Raw genomic sequence first — 26,514 nt, 5'->3', positions numbered from 1 at the left:
GAAAACAATGAGAGGATCATTGCGCCTCAACACACCGAGAAACAACACCACCGGTCATTCAGCTAGATTCAGTACAGTCCCTGACATGTAAACTGCAACGGAAAGCTGTTATGCATTTAAAATAATGATCTGCGACATAAAGAGCAAACGCTGCTCCGGCGACCCGAGATCAGTACTCCGTTTAAGGTCCTTTTCATATCTGCATCCCCTCTCTCTGCATCCCCTCTCTCACTTTCCTATTCAACCCATACAGTATATACCGTCCTATCGTATATAAGCATAAAACGATCCTGCGTAAGTTGGGGAAAAAATCACTCAACAGAAAGTATTCACTCATTTACCTCGCACGATGATGGTTGTGGATTTTTTGGCCGGGTTGCCCACATTATTGCTGGCCAAACAGCTGTAGACTCCGGCGTCCTCTGAGGAGATGGCCGGCAGGGTGAGAGTGCCATCCTTCACCAGACTCTTCTTGGGTAGAGCGCCCGAGCTGCTGGTCCATGCCAGGACTGGTGTGGGTTCTCCACCCGTGGCGATACACACCAGAGATACCGTCTGTCCAGGATTCACCACGATAGGATCCTCCACCAGCAGCTTGATGGAGGGAGACGCTGTTTTATTGGTGAGTCTGAAGACGACTCTATGGTCAGCGATGCCGCACACGTTCCTGACGGAGGCGATACAGCTGTAGTTGGCGTAGTCCTTGGGTCTCAGGTTCTTCAACTTCAGGATTTTCGTTTCCCCCTGCAGCTCAGAGCAAAAGACAGAGAGCGGCATGAAATGCGGGCTAACATTCAGATTCAGATTCACTGCTGGTATAAAAAAACATTGGGCACATGAACACAAGATGCTTTAAAAGCGTCTTGCATCACTTTGTGTGCTCGAGATCTAAAGTTCAACACGAATTCAAGTCGACCTGCTTGAAAGCGGCGGCGATTGAGAGCGACCCAATTTCTCAAGAGGACAACTGTGATTTCATCTCTTCAGAAATCAAGTGCCATTTCCAACGTCAGAGTTCCACAGCTGCATTGCGATCAAATGACCCATTTCCCATCTGACCCAAACTCAAGGAGAATGTGCTCGGGTTATAAACATATGATCACGAGCGACACAAAGAAATGATTTGATTGTTTCAGCAATGAACATTTTTCAAATGAGTTAGTTCTCAAGGTCTCGCATTCGGCTACAGGCTTACTGAAATGAAAACTGACAGCAAACATTTCTTTCAAAGCATTTTCTTCATATGTACATGTTTTTCATAGACTGATTATTTTATGTAAATGTACATAAGCTTTCAAAACATTTCTACTATCTGCTGCCAAAAATTGAAACATTAGAAATTGTTTAGGATTTACTGGCTATAATGGGAATAGTATTGGTTTTAATGGAAACTATATAATGGGTCATTACTGGCAATGTGGTCCTTTTCATTAAAGCGTCATTACATCCCACTGAAATAAGAAAAAAAACACTGCATTAAAAACGTTGTAATGGTTTTAATTAGAGATGCGCCGATATATCTGCCAATAATCGGTAACGCCCAATAAGGTAAAAAACCCTTTTATCAGCCGCTATATCAGTGGATCTCTAATTAAAACCATTACAAAGGTTTTTTATGTCTGTTAAAAGTTAAAATAGGACAAGAAAATGCAATATGTGCTCTGTGAAGCATTCGGAATGAAATAATGAATAATCTCTGAATAATCGTGAATCGGTTGAGAAATGTAGTATTGGTGCATCTCTAAAGGTGATCAGGATTAGTTTTTTAGCAGAACTATCTTACACGATCATGTCCTGTTTATTTTAAAATCTGAGCTTGTAATAATAAAAATATCAATTGGATCAGTATGTTTTTACCATAGGAGTTACCAAAGCTCACTAACAGGTGGATTTGTAGGCATGTGCGTCTGCAGTCCGTGATTTCATCATTAATCTTCATTTTATTACAGTTCCGCAGCATTAAAATCCATATACGACGTACAGACTGAGATGCGTTCCTCATTTAAAGCCGATCTGTACAATAAAATGATTGGGACTGATAACTGCTCTCAGGACGTCGTTGCCTGTGTCTTACCATATTCTGACGCCACATCAGGGCGGTAAAGATGCAGGGGGCTTTAGACTGTTGTGTTTGAAAGCTGGTACAGAATCTGCAAACCCTGAGCCGACCTCACGGTGATGTAACGTCTCATCACAGCAGATTACAATATCAGACAGATCACACCTCATCAGAACCAAGAGCTTCCCTCGCTTTTGTATTCCGACGATCATTCAAATGTAATTTTATTAGCTGTCCGTCTCCATCTGCCTGATATCGGATTGTTCATGCAGCTCCTGGCGTTCGGCTGTCAAGCCCCGATGGGAAAGCAATTTCAAGAGAAATACATTTATGACGAGATCGGAATATGAAAAGACACGTGCGCTGAAAATTTGGTGATTAGCAGGGATGTAACGATACACCGTGAGCCGGTTCAAAATGAACTTTGTGACGATTCAAGTCGTTATTCGAATCGCAATAAATGTTTTGAACAGCAGGGGCTGCTTTGTTTACTGCAAACTTAGAATACGCGGATATGCTGAAATATCTTAAACATACAAAAAATCCTAGAAAAGCACAAAGTCTTAGTTTGTTTATTTGAAAAAAACTTTAACTTTAAACCTAAAATTTGATTTGGAAAAACACAGAGATTTGTCTGCTCTAGTTACTACTTTAGCTACCGTCTATACCATTAACCTTTAGCTACTACGACAAATTCAACTCTTTCAACTACTTATGTCTGAATTAATTTATATTATAAAACAGTTAAGTATTTTTATTTATTTAAATATTATATAGAGAAGAGAAGAGAAACAAGAGTCAATATAATTATTTATTTTAAAGAGACTTCGGTATTATTCATTTTTTGTTTGACTTTGAATTTGTCTCAACTCATTTTGTACAAATAAACTGTGAATGAATCATATCGTGCATTGCGTCGCGATGGAATCTTTACACCCTTATAACTTTAGTTTTACATGGGCACACACCAACAAGTGAAAAACTAAGATCAGGCTGAGAAACTATAAGATTAACAGACGACAAGCAAACAGCGTGAGAAGGACGAGTCGTCTAGCTTTTCTCATGATGACCACAGCCGAGCAGACATACGACACGTGAGGCGGACGTTAGCGTGTCTGCTCTCGATCCTCGCTGGCCGGAAGCGTGTGAAATGGTAAAATGACATTAAGTGGCACGATGGACATGAAAAGGCTCAGAATGCCGGCGATGTGCGTGTGTGCTCTCTGTGGGAAGTACAGGATGAAGATTCATCACACGTGTGTTAATTACAAGCGTCACCCACACGTTGAGTTTCAAAGACGCCTGCAAATTTTTGGTGAGAGTGATGTCAAAAACACTGAGATTTGTCTGCTCTAGTTACACTCCCGGCTTAAAATAAACCATCCCAGCTCCCGTCTACACCATTAACCTTTAAGCTACTACGACAAATTCAACTCACTTCAGTTACTTCAAAAGTGCACTATTATACCTGAATGTGTTGCTTTTTATTTATGTACATATTATTATTAGAAATATAAATAAATTGTTTGGATGATAAAGCGAATAGAAACAAGAGTCAATATAATGACACATGAACCTAGTGGATATCGCTCCTGTCTCTTTTCTCTATATTTCGTGAGGTCATTTTTTGTTGTTGTTGCAATAAATCATTATTATAATCAGCCTTTATATCTGTGACAAGGTTTTTGCAAATATCTATCCAATAACAAGTATTACAAAGTGCTTGTCAACTGTAAAATTGAGCAAAACTGCTAATTTGGCCATCTGAGGTTTGGAACGGCATCGACAATATGATACATGAATATGGTAACCATTCAGTACTATTGTATTTTTATATGTTAGTACCATCTTTGTTATATGATACATAACTGAACTACAACACAATCCCAGGGAAAATTTATTTTCATTTAAATGAATATTGCATTGTTTCAAAGCATCTTTGCATTAAAATTTTTTTGATTAAAAACAGAGTGAATGAATTATAAATCACGGTATAACCACAGTATCATGTCCGGAGCCACTTTCCAGCGCAGGTTTAATTCTTACCTGGGTAAAAAAGGGTTCGTAGATCTCCACGCCCTTATCCGAGCCTTGAGAGAGAACATCTCGTCCTCTGTGCCAGCTGTAACGGACGGGAGGGTTGGAGTTGGCCACGCACCGCAGGAACACCGTTCTCTCGTAGTAGAACTGTTCTTTAGCTTCACCGATGCTCTGATGAACCGTCACGACCGGATCGTCCAGATCTGAGATCAGACACAAGAAACCACAATTCACTTTGTGACTTAAACTTACATAAAACTACAGACGTTTCCAAACCGTCTGGACAAATGATAAGACCTCAGTCCAAACCTATACAAAAGAGAATATTTCTTTCAGAAGAAATACATATCAGGGAAAAACGTTTTAAAAGAGAACGGCTCGTGTGATATAGAGTTACTCAGCTGTCACACGTTCTAACATGTGAAACTGAAAATGAAATATTGAGACGGACTTAATCACTCAACACTTTAATTGGAGAAAAAAAATCATTTCAAGTCCTGCCAGATTCACTCCACACAAACTTTCCTCTAGAGGACATATTGACGTTCTTGATCAATGACCCGGTAGGACGATCCCTCACGCACGAAGCAGTAAAATCACACCTGCTGACCCTCACAATGGACCACCAATGTCCTCTACCAACACTCATATTGTTCCCATCAGCCTTTGGAAAAATATTGAGCCGACCTTTATTCCCCTTGAAGAGATCGACTGTGTTTGTGAATACCAATGGAAGGTTGTCTTTCATTTCAATGGAAAGTTATGTTATATTGTATCAACATTGACTCTGATGAGGGAGACTTAAGGGTCTCCATGAATGTCATTGCTGTCTGAAAGAAAACATTAAGACATCTCGTTCGTTTTGTGAATTTTCTTTCTTAGGGTTCATGTCATGTGGATTGGACAGATTTGCCCGGATTACCAGGGTATCCTTTACTTAAGCCTTTCCAAACCGATCTCATCATAAATTCGATGTCACCCCGCTTGCTAATGTTTGCTTCACACTAATAATACTTTAAAGATTGATCCATTGGCCGGCAGACTGACGTGTGAAGCATGAAGTGCGATGAATTCATCATGAACTCTAACGCCCTTTAAAGCCCATAATGATGCCAATAACATCCTCTCCTTACACCATTAAGATTTCAAGAGGAAAAATAAAACACGTTGAAAATGTTTATCGGCAAAGCTGCTTTAATTTAGCGTCTCCTCCCCGGAACCGACCGAGATCCAAAGTTAATCAGAGAGTGCGAGGGGCCATGTGAATACTGATTCCTCACTTTCATTAAGACATGTTCTGCCCCGCAGGTCCTTAATCAAAATCTAGAGGCGGTCAATACTTCATCCAGGATCCATTATAGCCACGCAGGTAGGAGCAATTACCTTTACCAAGACGTTGGACACGCAGAACGCTGCGATTGAGTCGGGCTGGTTTGGCAGAGCACGCTGCTTTAAATAAATACACTGATGCATTACGTTGACGTGGTGAGCTTTAAAACCTCATCTGCGATCTTTGCTTGCTTCATTTCTGCCACGGTCGGTTTGGGTATCGAGAAGTGTGTCGTTTAGACCTTATCGCTTTGGCTTTTGAGTTTATTTTTAGTGCGGTGCATTTCAAAGCCATTCAAATTAACGTTGTTTGCCAGGACAAAAAACAGTCGTGGACACGTGACGTTATTAAATTTATATATCGTGACAATTGCTTGGACGTTTATTGTGGAATACTGAATTATCACATCGTTAAAATTTATTACAGTAACAGATAATAAACACTTCAGAGATTTCCTTTTAAAGGGACAGTTCACCTCAAAATGAAAAGTCTTTCATCATTTAATCATCCTCATGTCATTACAAACCTGTGTGACTTTCTTTTGCAGAACACAGAAGAAGATATTTTGAAGAATGTTGGTATCCAAAGAACATTGAAGCTTTGATTTCCAATTTATGAACACAAAACCACCGAGACGTTTCTCAAAATACCTTCTTTTGTTTCACCGAAGAAAAAGTCACATACAGGTTTCAAACAAGATGGAAATTTAAATGAATCATAAATAAAACATGAAAAGGTTTTCAGTGAAGTGCACAAACAAAAAACATTTTCAACCAATATCTAAAAATAGACTAACACGATAGATTAAAATGAGAAATGTTTGATATCTGTTTTATAATACATTTCTTGTCATTAAATTCTTAATTTGTATTCGATTTTGCTTAACACCTTACACAATCTAAACAATTCAGACAATAAGGTATACACTGTAAAACTTCACTGTCGTTTTTTTGGAGCAGGTTTGTCAATAACTTACTGTAGATTTAATGACTTGCTATACTTTGACTTTTACATTTCAAGAAAAGCGACCCAAGATATTAAGTCTTGTTTTATGAAAGAACAATATATAAACTAGGAGAGCTAATGCTTAAAACGAAATGGTACATTAAATCTATACATTAAAATTCAGTCATTTAGCAGACGCTTTTATCCAAACAAAACTACAGTAAAATACTGGCAAACCTGCTGCGAAATTACAGCAAAGTTTTATCGTATCATTTGTGCTATTTCAAAGTGTACACAATAACAATGCAGTGCATGTTTATTACCTCAATTTATGCAAGGACACATGATGCAAACCCACCCAAACACCCCAACAAAAGTAAGTCTCAGCGACGTGCGTAAACGAAACATTAACTTTTGAAAAACACTGTGCATTAAGCATTTCTTTCCTCAGAAAATGTCTGGTTTGATTCACATCTGCTTGATGGTAATTCGTCTCTATTAATCATGTTTCCCTAATGCAAGCACACGGCTGATCTATTTCACACAATGTGACTATTTCAACGTAGACAACGACCACGCAAATGTCACCTGGGTCACGTGTAATCCAGTCAGGATGCTGATTAGTGCCGCCCAGTCGGGGTGCATTTAATTCTGGCCCTGTAACACCCACATCTGACAGACTGAAGGGTCTGACAGCTGTTTTCCCATAATGACCAGTATAGATTACAGTGGGAGATCACGGCGTGTTTCATTAAACTCTCAGTCTGAGCCATCACTGTTCTGATGAGATCTAATGGAGAGAAACACAGGACAGAAAACCCACCCGGCTCACGGCGTTACTTCATTACTTATTGGATGCTCAGAGAGAGACTTTTCTCGCCGCGCACTGACACGCTGGTCGCACAGTTTTAATCACCTCAATAGTTGTGAAAACAAAGACAGACCTCTATAAAGTGTGGAATGGAGCGCTGCCAGCCTAAACAAAACAGTCTAACCGTTCAGCAACGGCTGTGACGGATGCCGCAAAACAACTTTCTCCATTCCAAACGCTCCATTCCAAACCTCTGATTACGAGCACACAAATCTGTCACCCGCAATTACTCAAATTCCTTTTGCCTCCCTATTGCCATCTCTATCTGAAACAAAATGACTTTATGTACCTATTTATCATGGACTAAAGCCAAATAAACATCAATCCGACATTTTCTGTGACATCACACCCAATAGCTCAAATGATAAAGCATAAGCAGATCACTAGGAATTGGGGTAATATAATATTTTGAAAAGAAAAGCATGCATGATTCAGATAACAGAACTGATAAAAAGTAGCCTTTTGATGAAATAAAAGATCTCACCGTTTCCACCTACGTGCCACTAACCCCTGCTGATCAACATCTTTGTCATTAGGCTGTCGAATGGGTACATCTAAACGCAGCCGGTGGCGACAGCTGAACGCCACACGGGAAAAAGAAATCGAGAGGCGAACCTTTGGCCCGCTGTGCCGCAAACATCATTTCTCCTCACGCTAGATGGATGATCTCACACATTACGACTGGCTGCTGAAAATGTGACCCTGGCAAGAGCAAGATGAAGTGTCGCCAAACTCGACGCAGGTACCAGATTTCAACTGCAACCTGCTGTTAAAAACAGACGTCAACACCGAAAGTGTACAGTACATTATTACATTTACATTTATGCATTCGGCAGACGCTTTTGTCCAAAGCGACTTACATCGCATCGTACTATACATTTGTTACTGACTAAGTGCAGTCCCCTGGGATCAAACCCATGACCTTGCCGTTGCTAGCACCATACGCTAACCACAGAGCCGCAGGAAAGCTATTAAGCTATCATTAAATGACGCTGCTGTCTGTTAAGGTTTTCCATCTATTTCATGCGAGATATTTTTCACAAACATGATATATATAGAACACAGATTTCCAAAAGAGGTTTTTCAGATGATACTCACACGGGGCTACTATCCCTGCATCCCTGATCTGTACTATTCAAAATTACAGCTAAGCGGCATCCCAAGTCCTAATGTACCATTTGACTTTCATTGACCTTCATTTTGATATACATTAAATGTCACTTGTCTATATATGGAAAATACTTCTGGTTATTTGCGACGATACTTCGATTTATGAGAACCGTTTTGTGCATATTTACTCATATTTTTTCAGATTTATTAGCATTTGCATTATCATTATTTAACATCATGGTAAACTGTACTTATTATAATACAACTATGGGTAATTTGTGGTTCCTGTGCCTTACAGAAAGTACTTTAGTTAAACTATGCTTACTAAAGCAAAAAATAGCGTTCATTTTCATAGGGGCTTTTATTGAGATATCAGCAGATCATGCAACGCCTGTACTTTGCTGCAAATAGACACACAGGAATTGAATCTCAAGTATCCGATTCCTTTAGATTTCGATCCCGATTACTAATTGGAATCGATGCCAAATGACTAAATGTAAATGTATATGTCTTGAACTCTTGGAGTTAAGCACTAAACTTACATCTGAAAGTTAACACTTTTCTTTTGCATGCTGTATGTTTGAATGTTTTAATTCGATCACAGACCAGTCATCTTTCACGGGTTCCCAGATCTAGACTACGATGTAGGTGGTAGTAGCTTGCCCAAAGTTGTGGAACAAACTGGATTTAATAAAAACAGAGCCCAAAGTGTCTGAGTTCAAAAGTCTTTTAAAAACCTCTCTGTTTTCTTGTGCGTTTCATGTCTTGTGAAGGTATAATGGACAACTTTGTACAGCACTTTGGTCAACCAAGGTTGTTTTAAATGTGCTTTATAAATCTAATAAACTTGAAACTTAATAACAGCGAGGAGTGCGAGGTGCATTATAATTCCTCTTAAACTAAATTGCAGAAGTCGTGTTCTAAAGAAAGATTTAATAAAAAATAAAATCAATTTCTAGCGAGAACAATGCTTAATGGTGCGCACTTTGATATTATTGTGTCCGGTTGTGGAGCGGTCCATATTGGCTCATATCTTCCACATGTCTTGTACGTCACGTGAATGGAAATATACATATGGAAATGATATGGTACGCATGTACGTCTTCTCCTGTAGGGGATTTAAAAAGCGATGGTTTTATAAATCTAAATCCTTTTCTCACTCTAAGGATAAAATCTACGCAAAGTTTTATAAACGAAACCCTTGAAACGTGACTTTTGTGATCTGTTGCACCACTACTGGCAACCACTTAGAACGTCAGGAGGACAAAGAGTAAACTCCGCCTCTCCGCTCGCATCACTCCCACACCTTCATCTTCATCAATGACAGGTGCTGCTCTCTTTGGATTGGCCGGCCCGTCGGGTCGCCGCTCGAGGGCTGATGGATGCTTCACCCGTCAGAGACAGATCTTACTCTCTCTCCAGATAAAGATGAGGAAATAATGAGAGCCAATAGGAAAGTCAGAGGAGTAATGAATCTCTTCCTCAGCTTCTGTCCGGGACAGTGGCGTCTGCCTGCCTTCATCACCCCAACAATTCATCTCGGTGGAAATCAAACGGTGACCCGCGGTTCTCTACTGCAGACGAAATCCCAGACAGACGAAACAGAGGCCTGGCAGAAAATTCAAGACAACTAAAGCTGAAAGGCAAGTGTAGGGACTCGAACACAAATTCTTCCGATCTCCACCTGCAGTCCGACTCAAAAAACAACTACTGCACAACTGATATTTTAAAATCATGTCATACAGGTTTAAAATGACATGAGTGTGAGTTTCATTTTGGGTGAACTATTCCTATAAGCCCAACAGGTTGTCAACCGTGGACGTCTGATGTCTGAAGCTGTTAGACGAATGACTCTGTCTGATCTCTAACACAAAAGACAAATTTACAGTCTGCACAGATGCTGTCGACCTGCACGGCCTCCTCAGATGTTCACAGAGAGAGATTTCATACAATTTCTACAGCAGGTCAGAGCGTCTCAGTCCCGCTCACAACACACATGCATTTACAATCGGATTTTGTTCAGCTCTGTTGAGACCGACCTCTTTATTCCAATATGAGGTAGACCAGCATTGTATAACCTATATTATTCTGTCTTAGAGGAAAATTTCATCTCAATTTATCAAAATTTTGTTATTTTCTACTCACCCACATGACGTTCAACGTGTTTTAAGACCTCCCGGTGTCTTCGGGACACAAATAAAGATATTTTAGGTGACATCCGAGAGATTTCCAGGCCTCCTCATAGACATCTCGGTTATAGTTGATGTCGAGGTCCAGAAAAGTACTAAAGACATTTCAGCTCCATCCGCTCATAGTGACTCAATTGATTTCTCTGAATACTTTGTGTGCGAAAGACAAACCAAAATTATGACTTTATTAGATATATTCTTTTCTGTCATGTCAGTCTTTGGTGATGCGCATTCGGTGGTGACTGATAACCCAGAAGCACAACTCTGTGTTTACAAGCAGACGCACGCTTTATATAAGCTGATCTTTGCAAAATGTCTTTTTTTTTATATTGAGGAAGACACTATTTTGCCCAACCGTACCAACCGAATGCGCATGCGTGGAAGTGCTCTCGTGAACGCGCACCCTAGAGTGACAAGACAGAGGAGAATATATCAATTAAAGACGATATTTTGGTTTGTTTTTCGCACATAAAGTAATTGTCGTCGCTTCATAAACTTTTATAGAGTCACTATGAGCGGATGGACCAATTTAACAATGTCTTTAGTTCTTTTCTGGACCTTGTCAACAACTATAACCGTGATGCCTATGAGGCCTTGAAATCTCCTGGATGTACCTAAAATATCTTTATTTGTTTTCGGATGATGCCGAGAGTCATGTGAGTGATTAGTTTGGATTTTGATATTTTTTCCTTTAAAGGGACAGAAAAAAATCTGTCATCGTTCATATATCCTTATGTGGTTCTCAACCTGTTTGTGATTCTTCCTTCAATGGAAGACAAAATAAGATATCTTACGAAATGGTAAGTCAATGGGGTTCGGTGTTGTTTGGTTATCATCAAAAGAAAAAAGCTCATGCTGGTTTGAAATGACATGAAGGTAAGAAAATTATGTAAGAATTTTGGGTGAACTCAACGATGAGAGCTCGAGTCAAGTCCACAAACATGAAGTAATAAGAGATCGATGATTACATATTCTTGCAATTCACAGAGAGTAAATCAAAGCGCTTGATTCTTCATTCTCATTAACTGCAGCGAGCTAAAAACAACTAGTACAAAGCAGAACTGATGGAGATTAAAGGCCAACTGGACAAAGCATCATGGGAAATCACCTCCAAATGCACTCAATCTATACCCCACCCGCAGGTCTGAAGGGGGACGCTGGCGTCCGTTGTTCAGAATTAAAACAGATTCACTTTCATCTCATTCTGGTATAAAATAATGAATAGGGCAATAGGGCTAAAGTACAAACCTTCAAAGTGACAGTCTTCTGAGATCTCATGAAATTAAATTGAAACTATACGAGATTCATATGCACATAAATCTCAAGTGCTTGTGATTTGCTCTGATAAATACAGTGAAATATGAAAGTCATACAAACTTCTGAAGCCATTTTCACACGGAGAGAAGCTTCTCGTTGTGATGTCAGCTCGATTTAATCCCGTCTTACTCACCGCATCTCGCTTAAAGTCGAATGGAACTGTCCATCCCCGGCAAACAAAGGTGTAAATGCGGAACGCAATTTTTCACGTTGCCATGCTGAAGGTGTTAAGAGCGCGGCAGCAATTTCAATGCTAAGTAACAATCAAGGCTAGGTGCGCTGAAAATACCAACGCTGGCATCAGCCCATCAATTGCGCTCGGCCTGCGGGGACAGCTTTAACATTTCTCAATAGAAACACTGCAGTGCACGGCTAATGAAAAACACATAGCGCAGGTACAGCAAGGCCGGGGCGATGTTTAAAACAAAAGATGCCAACAAACTCCTCATAGCGCATTTATGAATTTTTCATTTACATTATTCCAATATCCAAACCGCTACTGGCCGGTTCCTGTCTATAAACGTATGAAGTCTAACCCCTGGACGTGAAGCTTCTCAGACCCAAAAATCTTACAACAAGAGATCTAACTGTGCTCACATATGCCACAAAATTCTGAGATGTCTATATGAAATCAAAATCCCTCATCAAATTCATCCGAGACTAAATAACGCCTCAAAACCTGACGAGGAATAAAAGAGCAATCTCTGAGCAATATCCTTTTCCTCTGGCCAATGAAAGCATTCATGTACCTGATGTGAAGAGCTTTAAATTGGAATTTAATTTTAAAAGAAATGTTTTGGGAGTGACTTACAGTAGACATCCACTCTAATGGACTTAATGGCCGGTGAACCCAGTCCGTTCTCGGCCTTGCAGTAATATCGGCCCCCCTGATGTCTCTGGATTTTAGCAATGTGAAGAGTTTCGTTGAATACGCTGGAGTCTTGGAAGCGATCGGAAACGCTGCCTGCTGTCTTGGTCCATCGAATCTGCGTAAAAAAAGCAAGACAAGAAAATATAATGTTTACGTCTCATCAAATAAGCAAAAAAAGTTGGTTTGCGTTTTTTGAGAAATGTCAGGTGGATATTAATATAGATCTATTCATTGCATGAGTTATGAGGTAACCTCCAAAACAACCCAACACATTCCCGGTAGAGACCCACAAAAACCATTAAAGCTTACAATCAATTGACAAAAGTGTTTCTAATGATCTATAACAATTTTTTCGTAATGTTTCAATGTTTGAAATAACTTTTGTAAACCAAAATATATTTGTGCAAACTTGGAATTTCTTTCATCAGAAAACCACATTTGAATGTAAAAGTAACGGGACCAAATAATGAATAAAATGCAGCTAATAAGAGTCCAGCATAGATTGAAGTTCCTTAAATACTGTTTGAAAAGCTTTCCAGGATCAGACTTAAAAAGCTGGATGATAAAATGTCAAGTGTACAATTTAGCAAATTGTTTAGACAAAGTGAGACTACTTTAAAGATGCTTAAATAAAGCCGCGGAAAAAATGAAGACCATTGCAAAGCCCATTTTCAGTTGTTCTGAATTTACAATTTATAGGTATGTGCTTAGGTAAAATTATTTTGGTTGTTTTTTTGTGAACGACTAACAATATTCTTCCCAAATTTCAAACAAAAATATTGTTTCTATTTGCATTTATTCGCAGAAAATGAAAACTGCAGAAACAGGTGAAAATGACAGAAAAGATGCTCTGTATTTTGTCAGACCTCAAATACTGCAAAGAACACAAGTTCATAGTCAATTGTAAACAATACAACAGTAATATTTCTACATTTATTTAGGAATATCATTTGGATGCATTCAGTCACAATATAATTTCCGCAGTCACAATTGTGTTATTCTATGGTTTAAACGTGTATACTATTATCCTAAAAGGTGGTAATAAAGAATAAGTAAGTGCTTCAAAACTTTAAACGAGTAGTGGATCAGAAGCAAAAAGCAGTTAATAAAATATTAAATAACTCAAATACTTTATGGGAATTATGTTGTGCTGAAATCATTCAAAAACACATAAACCTTTTGGTTATCTTCAGTATTCTCCCTTTGTCACAGAAATGTTCACTTGTCGTTTTTTATCAAGCAGCTTGAGATGACTTCTCACCGGACCGTTTGCATCTATTATGAGCTCCTATTGGCCGCTTTATAATTATTATTGACTCATATCCATTTTCATAAAATGTCATCAAATGATTTTAGTTTTGTAATGAAATAAACTATTAAGTTTGCACAGTTATACTGTTTTTCTGTCTGGTTATTTCATACATTTAAGCATCTTCAGAACAGATCTGAAAGGTCAAGAGAAGGATTTTACAAAAGGGTAATGTGCATATGCAGTATTTATATGCTTTACATTCAGTGGCAGCGTGACATTTTGATCCCGGTCGCATGTTTCTGCTGCATGCAGCATGCAGAAGATGCAGATTGACACTATGTCACAAACACTCCAGCAGTGAAGACGGCAGCGCTGCTCATTTGTCAAACAAATGCCACGACGCGTCCTCTGGGAGCCCCCTGCCATTCTGTCTCAGCTGCGCTAATGTCAATTTAGCCAGCATGCTAAAACACGCTGCAACTGCGTTCAACAGAGCAGAGGGTATAAAGCTCTGTGTTGCCTCATGTTGCCTAAATAGTGTTCTCTTTATTTTAATGCATATCCACTCGAGACGAAGATTAACTGTCGTGTTCCACTAGAACCGAGGGGAGGATCTGAGGAGGTTGAGGGTCCCAGTCAGGGGGCCCTGGGAAATCCCAAACACGGGGAGGGAGGATCAGCTTTTGTCAGGCCGCCAAAGTCGTTACTCCAACAAATTGAACCTCGGAAACATCCACCTCTGCTGTGCTCTGAGTGTTTGTCTATAGGGGCATTTGAATCAGAACGGATTAGGGGGCGTCACAAATATACGGTTTTAGGAGATAAGTAAATGATGGGTCTACCTGATTCTAGACTTCTTTTAGACCCAAAACACTTCCTACACGAAATATTTTCTATTTGTGTTTCGAAAGGATGCCATAGAAGTGAAATAAATATCATTTTTCATAGATCATCAAAAGTAAGTAAGAGATGGTTCTTCAAAGAACTTTTAACTTAATGGTTATATGTGAAACCAAGAATGGTTCTTCTATTGCATCGCTGTGAACAAACCTTTAAAGCACCTTTATTTTTAAGAGTGTACCTTTAGAATTGTTTCACTTAATTTATTTAGTAGCTAAACCTTTTCAAAAAAAAATAATGATAAATAAGAACACAAAATTGGTGAATAAACTTAAGGATCTTACAAGTGAACATCCTTAGAGAATCCCTAGATTTCCGCCATATTTGGGGTCTGTAAATATAATATACTGTATATAATGTTTATGTGACATCATACATAACACAGCTAACCACAGTGCTTGAGGACAACTCGACTGCACCGGTTTAATAAGATCTCAAAATAAATCAGGCTGAAGATCAAGCTTTGGAGACTTCCAGAAAGCGTTCCATCCTCATTAAAACACACCGTTCCTGTACTGCACGCTCAGCAGAATTCATCCTTCCTTCATTTCTCATTGGCACCCTTGCAGCTTTACTGCATCAAACAAGTGCATTTTCGATCTGAATGTTTACTGCACACAGAAGCAGGAGTTTTAACCTGGATAAATACCTTTAACATTCACATTGACCCAGTTTCTTCCTCTCTGAGGTGAAGAACAGCTATTCAAGTCATTCATAAATCAGAAACTTCCTACAGTTACCTGAACACATTACCATGGCAATGCAGAGGAAAATGACTCGCTGTAATTTACACCAACTCGAATCTCGTGTTAATTTGAGCCCGTGGGCTCTTTCGCTCTTGAAAACGGCAGGGACGCGGTTAGGAAACGGCAGGGAAAACGGTTAACACACTTAACTGAAGCCCAATACAGCAATTATTCCCCAGATGTGATGAAGATCCGCTCTCTGGTTTATTAGTAAACACGCTACCGTCAAAAAATTATTCCAAAGGAATCCCCATAATGCACCGCACCCCGCTACCCATCATCCTGAAGAGAGATTCACTTATCGGAGAAGTCGTTACCATGGAAACGTAAATCATGCCAAAAGAGCACAGCGGTGACGGCCCACTCTCACGAATCGTATTCTTTACATCCTTCATTTAGTGAAGTCAAAATAGTCAAAAAATACTAGTATACTGAAGTAAATTGTAGCGTACTATCCTATATTACAGTATAGTATAATTTCTGTTATTTTATATAGTATTCTGTAGTATTAAATAGAAAAAATGGGATACATCTGTATATACTGTGAACAGCAGAAGTCTGAAGGTCTAGACGTGCCGTGGCCTCTAATTCACACGGCGAGCACAGCTGTCGTGATTCTGACAATACATGCCAACGCACGCATGGCGAGCGACTCGCTCTCTCGACCTGCTGAAATGACTCCCCTCCGAACTTTACCTCCTAATTGCTAGTCTCAATAGCAGCCGCAGCCCTGCGTTCTCTGACAGAACCTCCAACTAACACCTGAGGAATATAAAACACAACAATTACTGACATCTTAAGTGATGACACAGGAGTGTGTGTATAAGAAATACACAGCGACCTAGAATAAGGTCGGAGATGTGAAATCACATACTTGTATGTGATGAGAAGCAACAAGACTCAGGGCCAGATTTACGAAACAGGGCAAAAGAGCGAGAGAGCGCAATTGAAAAAAAAGGTGATTTACTAACAAGGCTCACATCAAAACAGTCGCAATATTTCATTCCAACAATGACCGACGCAATCTAACAAGAGCAGCGCAAATTGACTCAAGGTGTAAGAAAAGCATTTATTGGATGTTAAAGTGGCAAACACCGGCACAATGATGAGCGCAAACTTTATAAATCTTATTAGTGAATCTTCGTTGCGTGATTCATTGAAATGCTCTCCTCCCCATAAAAATTGCTGCTGAAGAGGAAACTCCAAAAATGCATATGCAACAAGGTCAGTCGCAAAAACAGCTGCGTCCAGACCTTCCCACGCTATTGTCTTAAGTAAATACAGTTTTTTAAGCCAAAAAATACATTTGTGCTGCCGCAAGCTGTTAAATCTGGCCTTCAAGTGGTGCAATAATACATTTCAGTAAAGGTACACATTAAATATTGATTTAATAAACTCATTTGTAATTGTTTTTTGGCTGCAGTAATGGTTAGAGGAGCCATTCTTTTGCTGTTTTTGAGGCTTTGATTATGTTTATGGGTGTTTAACAATGGATGTTCATGTTTCTAATAAAAAAACGCTTTATATATTAAGTCTATTGTTCACCGCTTTCCCTCTTCTAACAAAACGACAGGATTTCTTCCGGTCTAAAGTCCCTCCTTCCGAAACGCTCTGATTGGTAAAGCTGACCTGGTCTGTTGTGATTGGTTCCCCGCTTAGTGTGTGTGAAGATGTCCCACCCACACCATATCAGCGAGGTTACGCTTCTCAGGCTGTTGTTATTGGTCGGAGCCCCTCTCAGTACACATGTATTTATAAAGTTTGGCTAACAGTAACAATGCGTCATCTTTACAGCTTCACTATATCAGTTAAAACATGCGGATCGATCGAAGTGTAACGGAGGTCTGCTAGTGCATTTGCAAACCGCAATCTTTGTTAGAGATAAATTTTTTTCCCTTTTTTGGCGTATTCCTTTGGGCGGAGCTTATTAAAAGCACTAGGAATAGTGACATCATGTACCCGGGAAGTAGAGGGCTGTAGTCCGATTCCAGCCGTTCTCTGTAGTCCTTGAAAAGCAAATTTTATTAAAGACAATATCTCGCTTGGCACTGAACTTTGAGCTTTATCATTTTGCAGGTATAATTTATGCTCTAACAGCAACATTCCACACTAACTACTGGATGAAAGATGGGATCGCAGGGAATGGAAACTTTAATTACAGTTTTTAAAGTTTTCATGTTTGATTTTTATTATGTGCAGGCTCAAATTTGGGCATAAACATTTACATAAAAATATGTATGCCACCAATACTGATTGCCGACTATTAAGAGCGATATCTACTGATACCAATTCTGAAGATTAAAATAATATTTATTAACTTTCTGAGTGTTATTAATTCATCAATTAAAACACATCAATAATTTTTCTAAATGTGATGACACAAAAATGACATATTATCATGGGAAAACATACAGTGCATTGCAGTGGTGTGCATTTTAGCTGACACCCACATGAACACTGTACAGCTGGTTTTGTGACTGTAAGTCATTCCCTTTTAACGCTATTGAAGTCAGAAACGTGCATATTAATCTCTAGCCTGTAACTTTGGAGACGGTCCCTAAATTCAGACTATCGAACGTCCAACGTCAAACCAACTTTATGCCAGTGGAGAAATACTGAATTTGTAAATCTGTCCTTATGTAATTTGGCAAAACTACATAAGACTTTAAAAAAGTTCAAAAACACACGCCGCCTTGTTCTTTTGCTTCGCGTTGTTGGGGGTTTTTCCACTACAGACGGATAGCTCTTTTATAGCCATGGCCATATGTCCATATGCATCACCTGCCGCGCACTACACGATGTCCGAGACCTATGATGTCAAAATAATTAAATAAATGAATTGTTAATATAAATGATTAATCCGCAAGTTCTAAAAATAGCGTCTTGATTACATTATAGTGTTTTTGATTCGGTACTCAAGGGGTGGTGCAGAGGCCTGTGAATAGGGAGGATCGGCTCTGGGTGATACCTCGGTATATCGTTCACCGTACGGTATTTATTGCTATATTTAAAGTGACAAATGATGACTGAATGATGGAAACGTGGCATACACATCCTCTTTTCTTTATCCTCTAATCATAACTGTTGCTTAGAGGTATACATTATTGTATGAAATGGGTCAAATGAGCGAAAAATCTCTTTTATAAAATAAAATAATTGCCCCAGACGGACCTTGCCAAAGGTAACATCTATTATTTTTCGAACTCTCTTTATGTTAGGCCCGGAAGACCTATCGTTCCATACAGTCATGTGACCACGATAATATTGAGACATTTTGCTATTGCGATTAACACGATATCAATAATATATTTACGTCCTTACAAAATTGTGAAAAGCACGATAAATATTTTGATTTAAAAAATAGTAATGGAAGAAAAGGCTTTTGTTTGATTCAGAGTCAACATTTCACTTCTCTGTTAAATCTGTTATGTAGTCTAATGACTGATAAAGATCCCAGCGGAAATCTCCATCACTGAGAAGTCAGCTTTCAGGTGTCAGCAGGCTGCTCTCAGCACTAATTCTCACCCGCTGACCCCCAGCACTTGACCTCAACCCGGCCCGATAATTGAAACGAAGGAAGAGCATGTTTACCCAGAATACCACTGTGTGGATACAGTGGGTCCTTCCAGATTGGAAAGGGATAAACTGCGGTCCAAACTTCCACGGCGCCATCCAAATTATAAATCGATCTCATAAGAAACACTCTATGAGACATCATACAAATATAAAACTACAAACTGATTTTTTACTTGTACAGGGCTTATCGGACAAGGTCCACGAGCTCCATTTGTAGGCAGTGCCCTGTGGGATTCTGGGTAAAATAAACCACATGCATACGGAAAGAGACTGAAGGAATTAAACAATGTTGAAACTGGCAACCGTGGCCCCATTGAGGACACAAATGGCCTCGGAGCCTCTGATATCATTAAATAGAGAGAGATCTGTGTATATCTTCTGACCGCGGGGAAGATCGCTCGGGCTGATGGCATAATCACACAATGATGAGGGTAAAATGAAAGATTATAAACTCTAATACCAACACGGAATGGAAGTTATTAATAACAGATTTCCCTAAAGTAATTTGAGCTTCATGACGTTGTGAAATAAAGTCGTAAATCAAACCTTCTTCTCAGAAGTACTGCCACAGTTTATTTATTTCATTCAAGATATATTCGCCCTCGCATCTTAAGTAAATTTATCTCGCTGTAAAGATATATGAAAACAATACACTGATTAATAATAATGCATAATATTACTATACCGTTGGATAAAATTGATGAAACATCAAAAGCGTAATTTTCCACCACACTGCCATGAAAAACTTTACATCAAACTAGTTGAAGTGCTCCGACCCGAGTCTCGACACAACCACAACTCACCTCTAAAACACGCCACGTGTCTTAACATCTCATTCATGTCTCGACTTAATAAAAACTTTGCACTTTGGTCTCGGAGAATCTTCTTTTCCCAGATCCGGAGTGACAGGCCAGAAGCTTCCCTGTGGCTGGACCTGAGCCGGTATCTTAATGACTGGATTTCAAAGGAGACACAAGGAAACTTTGATCTCTCGTTTTAAAAATTTTATTATGTGGCGTGTTGCGCATGCAAGATAAATCGCAGCAGGAGCGTCTCGCTAATTCAGGGGGCTTCACCTTTTCAATTGAAATATAGGAATCAATAGCTGGTGTGCGTCAACATGGCGGGTAGGAGTGTACCAAGTAATGGGCTGATTATTGATCAAAGGATGAATTAAATATTAATTAGACTAAATGAGTCCATCCTCAAGACACCATCACATCCCGTTTCATTTCCTGCTAAATGAGTTCGGTGCAAAACAAGATCGTGGTTGAGGCTGGATCTGATTTCTTTAAAAAAAGTGTCATGTAAATAAACGTTGGAGCGAGAATTTCTAACAGAGCTTCATATATTGGAATTACTGTATGTACTGCAGAAATTGCAAAAAACACTTTACAGAAGCTCTCACTTTCTTACAAAAAGGTTTTCTGGCTGGTTATTCGGATCCGAAGAGAACCTTGAACATCCATCTTTCTGTTTCACGAAAAGATATTTGTAGTGAACAAGGTTCCAGAGACTAGTATAGGGCCCTATCATTTCTGCAATATAGAAACGCAGACGGAATCGCAGAATCCAGGCAGCGCAGAATGCCAATGTATTATTTCATTTACATTTACGCATTTGGCGGACGCTTATATCCAAAGCGACTTACATTGCATTGTCCTATATTTGATTCTAAGTATGTGCGATCCCTGGGATCGAACCCATGACCTTGGCATTGTTAGTGCCATGCACTGACCTCAGAGTTTATTATTTACTTTCGTAAATAAAATTATGATCAAATAAAACGTGTTATTAAAAATATGACTTAATTAAAACATAGTATGTACATTTAAGAAGACCTACAAATGAAAATGTACTGCAAGATACTGGTTATTAACATTTAGTTGTACATTATACCCTATTTTTACAGATGTTTTCCCTGTATGGTCAATGTATTTACTATAGGTCTTTTAATATAGCGATTACTATAATATACTGAAGTATTCTTTCATGTGGGCAAATACAGTATATTACTATTGTATAGTAAAAGACTGAAAACACAGAATCCAGAAAAAAATGAATTTGGGAAAAGATGAAACTGATTTTATAGGGCCTTATATAAAAAGGTTAAAAAAGAAATGGTTCTTTTAAAACCTTTGAATGCAAGATTATTTGGGAAACCAAAAGTGATTCTTCTGTGAAGAACATTTCTAGCACCTTTATTTTTAAGAGTATACTTATTTTTTTGATAGTAATAAACCAAAAGCCTCTACTCACTGATGTCACGCGGGCGATTCAAAAATTAAAGAAATAAAAACTGTCTATAAAAAGAAAACATGTACAGGTCTCTTACAACGTTCACTTTGCTAAAAGCTTTACCATCTGAAACTAATATGAAAGCAGCTCGCATGAAGGCGGACACGTTTCTGTAACTAAAAAAGAACGACATTAAAAGAAACATTTATAGGTTGCATCTTGAATGCCTGAAAACAAAAGCATCAGGTCTCCAGTGTCTGAGGAGCATATTTGTCAACAGACCCCCAAAAAAAGTCTTCCGCTTGATTAAGGCCCTTGCGAATGGATTTATTCAGGGTTAGAGCTGTTTATCCGGTCGGCTGTGCGGCCATATCCAGCTGGGAAATATGTGAGGAGCAAACCCACCGCACAAAAATGGATTACGGCACAGAATCATTTCTCTTCGGTGGCTCCGCAGGCGTCTCCTGGGAAAAGTGGGGCAGACTGAACGCTATAAGCGTGGCGCACTAAATTAAGACATTAATAAATAAGTTTGACACCATCATTTTCCCTAATGTCTTAACTGAAGAGATTTAGTTGGGGAGGTGGATAACGAACTGAGGCATTGTGATAGGAATTTATTCACTTTTAAAGTTTGGCTGCGGTGACCCATGATGGTGAGCCAACCATATGAAGCCCTGAACACATCACGTTATTCATTCAAGTCATGGTCAGCGAAACTTCACGGTCCTTCACTTAAAACTGTTGTTCATATCTAACCTCAAGAGGTCAAAATAAAGCTAAATGAGCTGTTAAATGTGCTTTGAATTTCACATGAGTTGCCATTCAAATGTTGCCATTCGGTTAGTAAAAACAAAGAACAATATATAATTGCGTAGGAAATTGGAAGAGCGATGGCATCATCACAGATGGACGGAGGCTGTTGAAACGAGTGCGTATGTCATACAAAGGGCTGTGATTGGTCAGTTCAGGATCGCAGCACTCACCTGTGGCCGTGGATGTCCGGTTACCAGGCAGGTGAGTTCAAGGGTCTCGCCCTCTCGGATGGTGTAGACTCTCTCCGAATAGCGTTCTTCTTCCACGTTACACGCGTGACCTGAGTGCACAATACGCACGGTAGGGGGCGCTGTGAGAAAAGGACAAAAGTAAGGTCATGTCTCCAAAGTAACCTCCAGATCATAGCATTTCATATCCATAGATGTCATTTTTTTTCTTTTTAAAAGTAAGAGATTAAAAGATAAATTGTTTTCAGGTTTCCTCTTTCTTCAACATTGACAAATATTTTATATGTAATTTGACATAAGAGGAACGTCTCATCTGTATGCAAAACATAGCAAAGTGCCTTTTATAATGATCACACGATCATTTATGAGCTTGATAAACATATTTACAGCTTCTGTTATCAGAAAGAGAGCACACACACATATGTCTTTGACTCATGGCTTTGCTTCATTCCTGCTTAACTCAATGGCCCAATTTTCTCTGAAACACACACACACACAAACACACTGATAATTTGTTCTGAAGAAAATTATGTTGCTTCCCAAAATGTCAAATCCTCATGGGCAGCACATTCTCTTGAATGTCGTGCTGTGAACCGCATGGGGAACAGAGAGATGTATTCTCTACCATCAGACTCACAGTGTGATATTAAAAATAAAATATTGAAATGACCCGAGATCGTACTGAACAGCACGCATCCGCCGCACAATTCACATTTTTTAATGATTACATAACATTTTTCAATATGTTTCTGTAGCTCAACGGGTAGAGAATTGCATTAGCAGCACAAAGATCGCGAGTTCAATTCCTATGGAACACACATAATGATAAACATGTTGAACGTACTCTGCATCGCTTTGGACGAAAACATCTGCCAAATGCATGAATGTTTCTTTTGGTTTTAGTCCCAGCTACACACAAACAACGGTGAGAAATCCAGACATTCCTTTGCATTTTGGCATTTGGCAGACACTTTTACTCGGAGCGACTGGCGGTTGTGAACACAACACGTGACCCCAGCTGCAGAAGAAGAACGCGGGTCGTGATCACAGAGCTGGTGCCGTATGGGCTCATCAGAATTTGAAGTCGAGACAGATGGAGACAGACGTCACCTCCACGCAGGAGTTGAGGAGCACCGCTGTAAGGTCATCAGTCTCATCTCACTGCTCCACAGTCCATTAACTCCACAAAACTCCTGCACCAAAATAAAGACCTTGCAGCAGAAGAGATTTAAATGATGTCATCATTTGCTCACCCTCATGTCATTTCACACCTGTATAAATTACTTTATTCTGGTGAACGCAGAGAAAGATATTTGGAAGAATGTTAGAAATGTTCAATTCTGTGACATCATTGACTGCCATAGTAAGAAAAATGAAACGGTAGTCAAAGGTGCCCAAGAACTGTTTGCGTTCCTAATTCTTCAAAATAGCTCACTTTGTGTTAAAAAAACGGCAATATATACATGTTTTTTTCCTACTATGGGAGTGGATGATGTCACGGAACTGAAAATTGCAAACATTTTTACAAATAACTTTCCTTGTGTTTAACAGAATAACCTGAGGGTGAGTGATGAATTTTTGGGTGAACTGTACCTTTAAAATATAGCCATTCTACAAAGTCATAAGAAGTAAATCTATAGTCATGCTACTATATGGCCGAATACTGGATATATTATTTCATAATATGAGCACAAAAATGCTATAGTGTACCTTGTATTCACCATAAGAACTGTGGTAAATTGCAGTTTTCTATTGTAAAGGCCGATTAGTTATCTTTAAGTAGTATCGTATATTTACCATAGCAAACTATATGATTCTGTAGGAATATAGTCAATGTATAAGCTAATAATCTAGTAAATTGACTAGATTGTTTTATGGGGAATTGAATGTATTTTTTATGTGATGTTTACATTTTCAAAGTAAAGGACACATCAATTATTTCGTACTCCTCCTTTTTTAATTAAAATCAAATAACATGAAATACAAAGTTATGTATTTATGTTCACTGCTTTAAAATAACTATGAAAACACAGTAAGTGAATTAGCAGATTTCGTGAAAGTTCTACTTGTTAGTACTAAACATTGTTTACATTTAGTCATTCAGCAGACATCTTTATCCAAAGCGACTCACAAATGAGGTAAACAACAGAAGCTATTAGAACAACGATGCATAAGTGCAATAAAACACAGTTTACGTAGCTAAGTACCACATTTTTGGGGGGGGGGAAGAAAAAAGAAGTAGAAAAGAAATAGAAGTCTTTATTAATGGGTTTACGGTTATCTTTCAGATCTTTCAGTCATCCAGTTTTTGTCATCCAATCCTTAAACATTGCAGCGGTAATGGCTTAGGAGTATTGAAATCGCATTCCATCTGGAGCAAGACCAAACAGAACATGGCAACGTCCCCATCATTGCGTAACTCATTTCCGACAGGTGTTCTTGACCTATGACAAAGAGAGGCGGGAATAACCTTATTTGACAGTACAGCCAGCCGATCTTTACGAGCATCACCTCCTGTCGAGTGCAAGCCCGTCCATTAGCCCATTCAGGTGACCTGCCACGTTTGACCCCTCGTTCACATTTATAAGCGGCAAAGCGGCATGATCCCATTCACTTCAATGGAGGGCTGGCGACGAGCAGTAGCAATTCCTGAGTCACGTCATTTCTTTTAAACAGGAAGAAGGTCGCGGTAAGGTGTATGTAATGCAAAGTTTGCAAACTTGTGAACATATTTGTATCAGATAAAGTGTTTTTGCTAAATTGCTTAATAATAAACCACAGAAGGCAACTTTTTAAATGAATAAAAAGCCTCAATAAACATTTAGCCTTGATATTTATACATACTGTATGTATTGTCTATCTTTGAAATGTATAATGACTTTACACATAAGCATGATAAACCTGAAGACACTCACGATTTTGAGTGTGTACTGTGGCATTTGATCCGTCCCATTTAAAGTGTACATAAAGTCATTGGAGCAGAAAGATGCTGGTTCTTTTCATGCCATTCACAGGCTAATTGGTGTTTGATGCATGCTCCTGCTTCACTTCGCTCATTTACATTTCAAGCCCAAAAGGTAGGATTATTTATCCATATATTCATCTGCAAGCAAATTTGGGTGGCAATCAGGTGCCCCGAGAGCTTAGTGTTATTCTTGAAGAGAAACTCATTATTTGATGCTGAACTCAAGAGGAAACGGTATCATAGGAACCGACTGGACGTCAGTCATGTTACAGAATGATGGCCCACAATTACAGCCGTTACAAGAAAACAATGACACGTTGGTCGCCAAATATCTTCTGTGTTCACCAAACGCTGCGATATTACCAATTGTTCTAGCATCATAAAAAAAGGCGCACACACAGAATCCCATTGGAAAGATCTGCGATTGCACTGTTTTAAAACAATATCAGACAGCGTGTGTTGAAAAATAGGAGAAATTGTTCTGAATGGTAGAGTACAATTTGCAAAATCGTAATACTTAGAAAACCCCTATATATGTGTCTATAAAATAATAAAGGGTGCTTCAAAAATGTATGAAAACCCTACGAATTTAAAGCGATTCAAATTTCATTTGAATAATATCTCAGTTAAAATGGATTTTTGAATGGCGAGAAGATGGTTTGATCTTAAATATTTAACCAAACACAAGGTTTTAAAATGTAATCGTGATAAAAGTCCCTGAGATGAAATCGCTCAAAGATGCATTAGTACGAGTCTGTACTGATCTTATCAGCTCAGTCAGGTCAAGAGCAGAACATAGTTCATCCTATTGACCTTATTGACCTTATTGACCTTCAAAGCTTTTATCGCACAGTCCATTTGCTTTTCCATAGACAAAAATGTTAAAATGCAATAACCTCTTTATCTACTGCGCGATAAAATCTTTTTCTTGTTAAATGTTGTCACATTATGGAAGTGAAATATGGCCGTATGAGTGCTCTTCTTGATGGACGCATGTTTCTGAATACATTAGGACTGATAATGAGCAATGATGGATTTTTCCGTAAATCATTCAGGTCAGAGCAGGTCTCATTATTCTACTCTTTGTCTCTCTGGAGAAAT

The 26,514-nt window shown here is 38.9% G+C and overlaps 1 protein-coding gene across 1 annotated transcript in view; it reads right to left on the bottom strand.

Annotated features, from left to right (window-relative positions):
* Positions 1-26,514, bottom strand: part of LOC306904548 (MAM domain-containing glycosylphosphatidylinositol anchor protein 2) — a gene marked incomplete at both ends in the record, with an annotated part of 90,156 nt that overhangs the window by 37,954 nt on the left and 25,688 nt on the right. Inside the window, 4 exons of the mRNA XM_079474536.1 lie at positions 342-744; positions 4,106-4,302; positions 12,673-12,847; positions 22,431-22,570. Of these exons, the coding sequence (XP_079330662.1) occupies positions 342-744; positions 4,106-4,302; positions 12,673-12,847; positions 22,431-22,570 (915 nt within the window). The remainder of the gene's footprint in view (positions 1-341; positions 745-4,105; positions 4,303-12,672; positions 12,848-22,430; positions 22,571-26,514) is intronic.

Source organism: Barbatula barbatula, assembly GCF_947034865.1.
Source record: "Barbatula barbatula genome assembly, chromosome: 15".
NCBI lineage: Eukaryota > Metazoa > Chordata > Actinopteri > Cypriniformes > Nemacheilidae > Barbatula > Barbatula barbatula.
The sequence above is the reverse complement of the archived record's forward strand: the minus strand, read 5'-3'. Positions and strand labels throughout refer to the sequence as shown.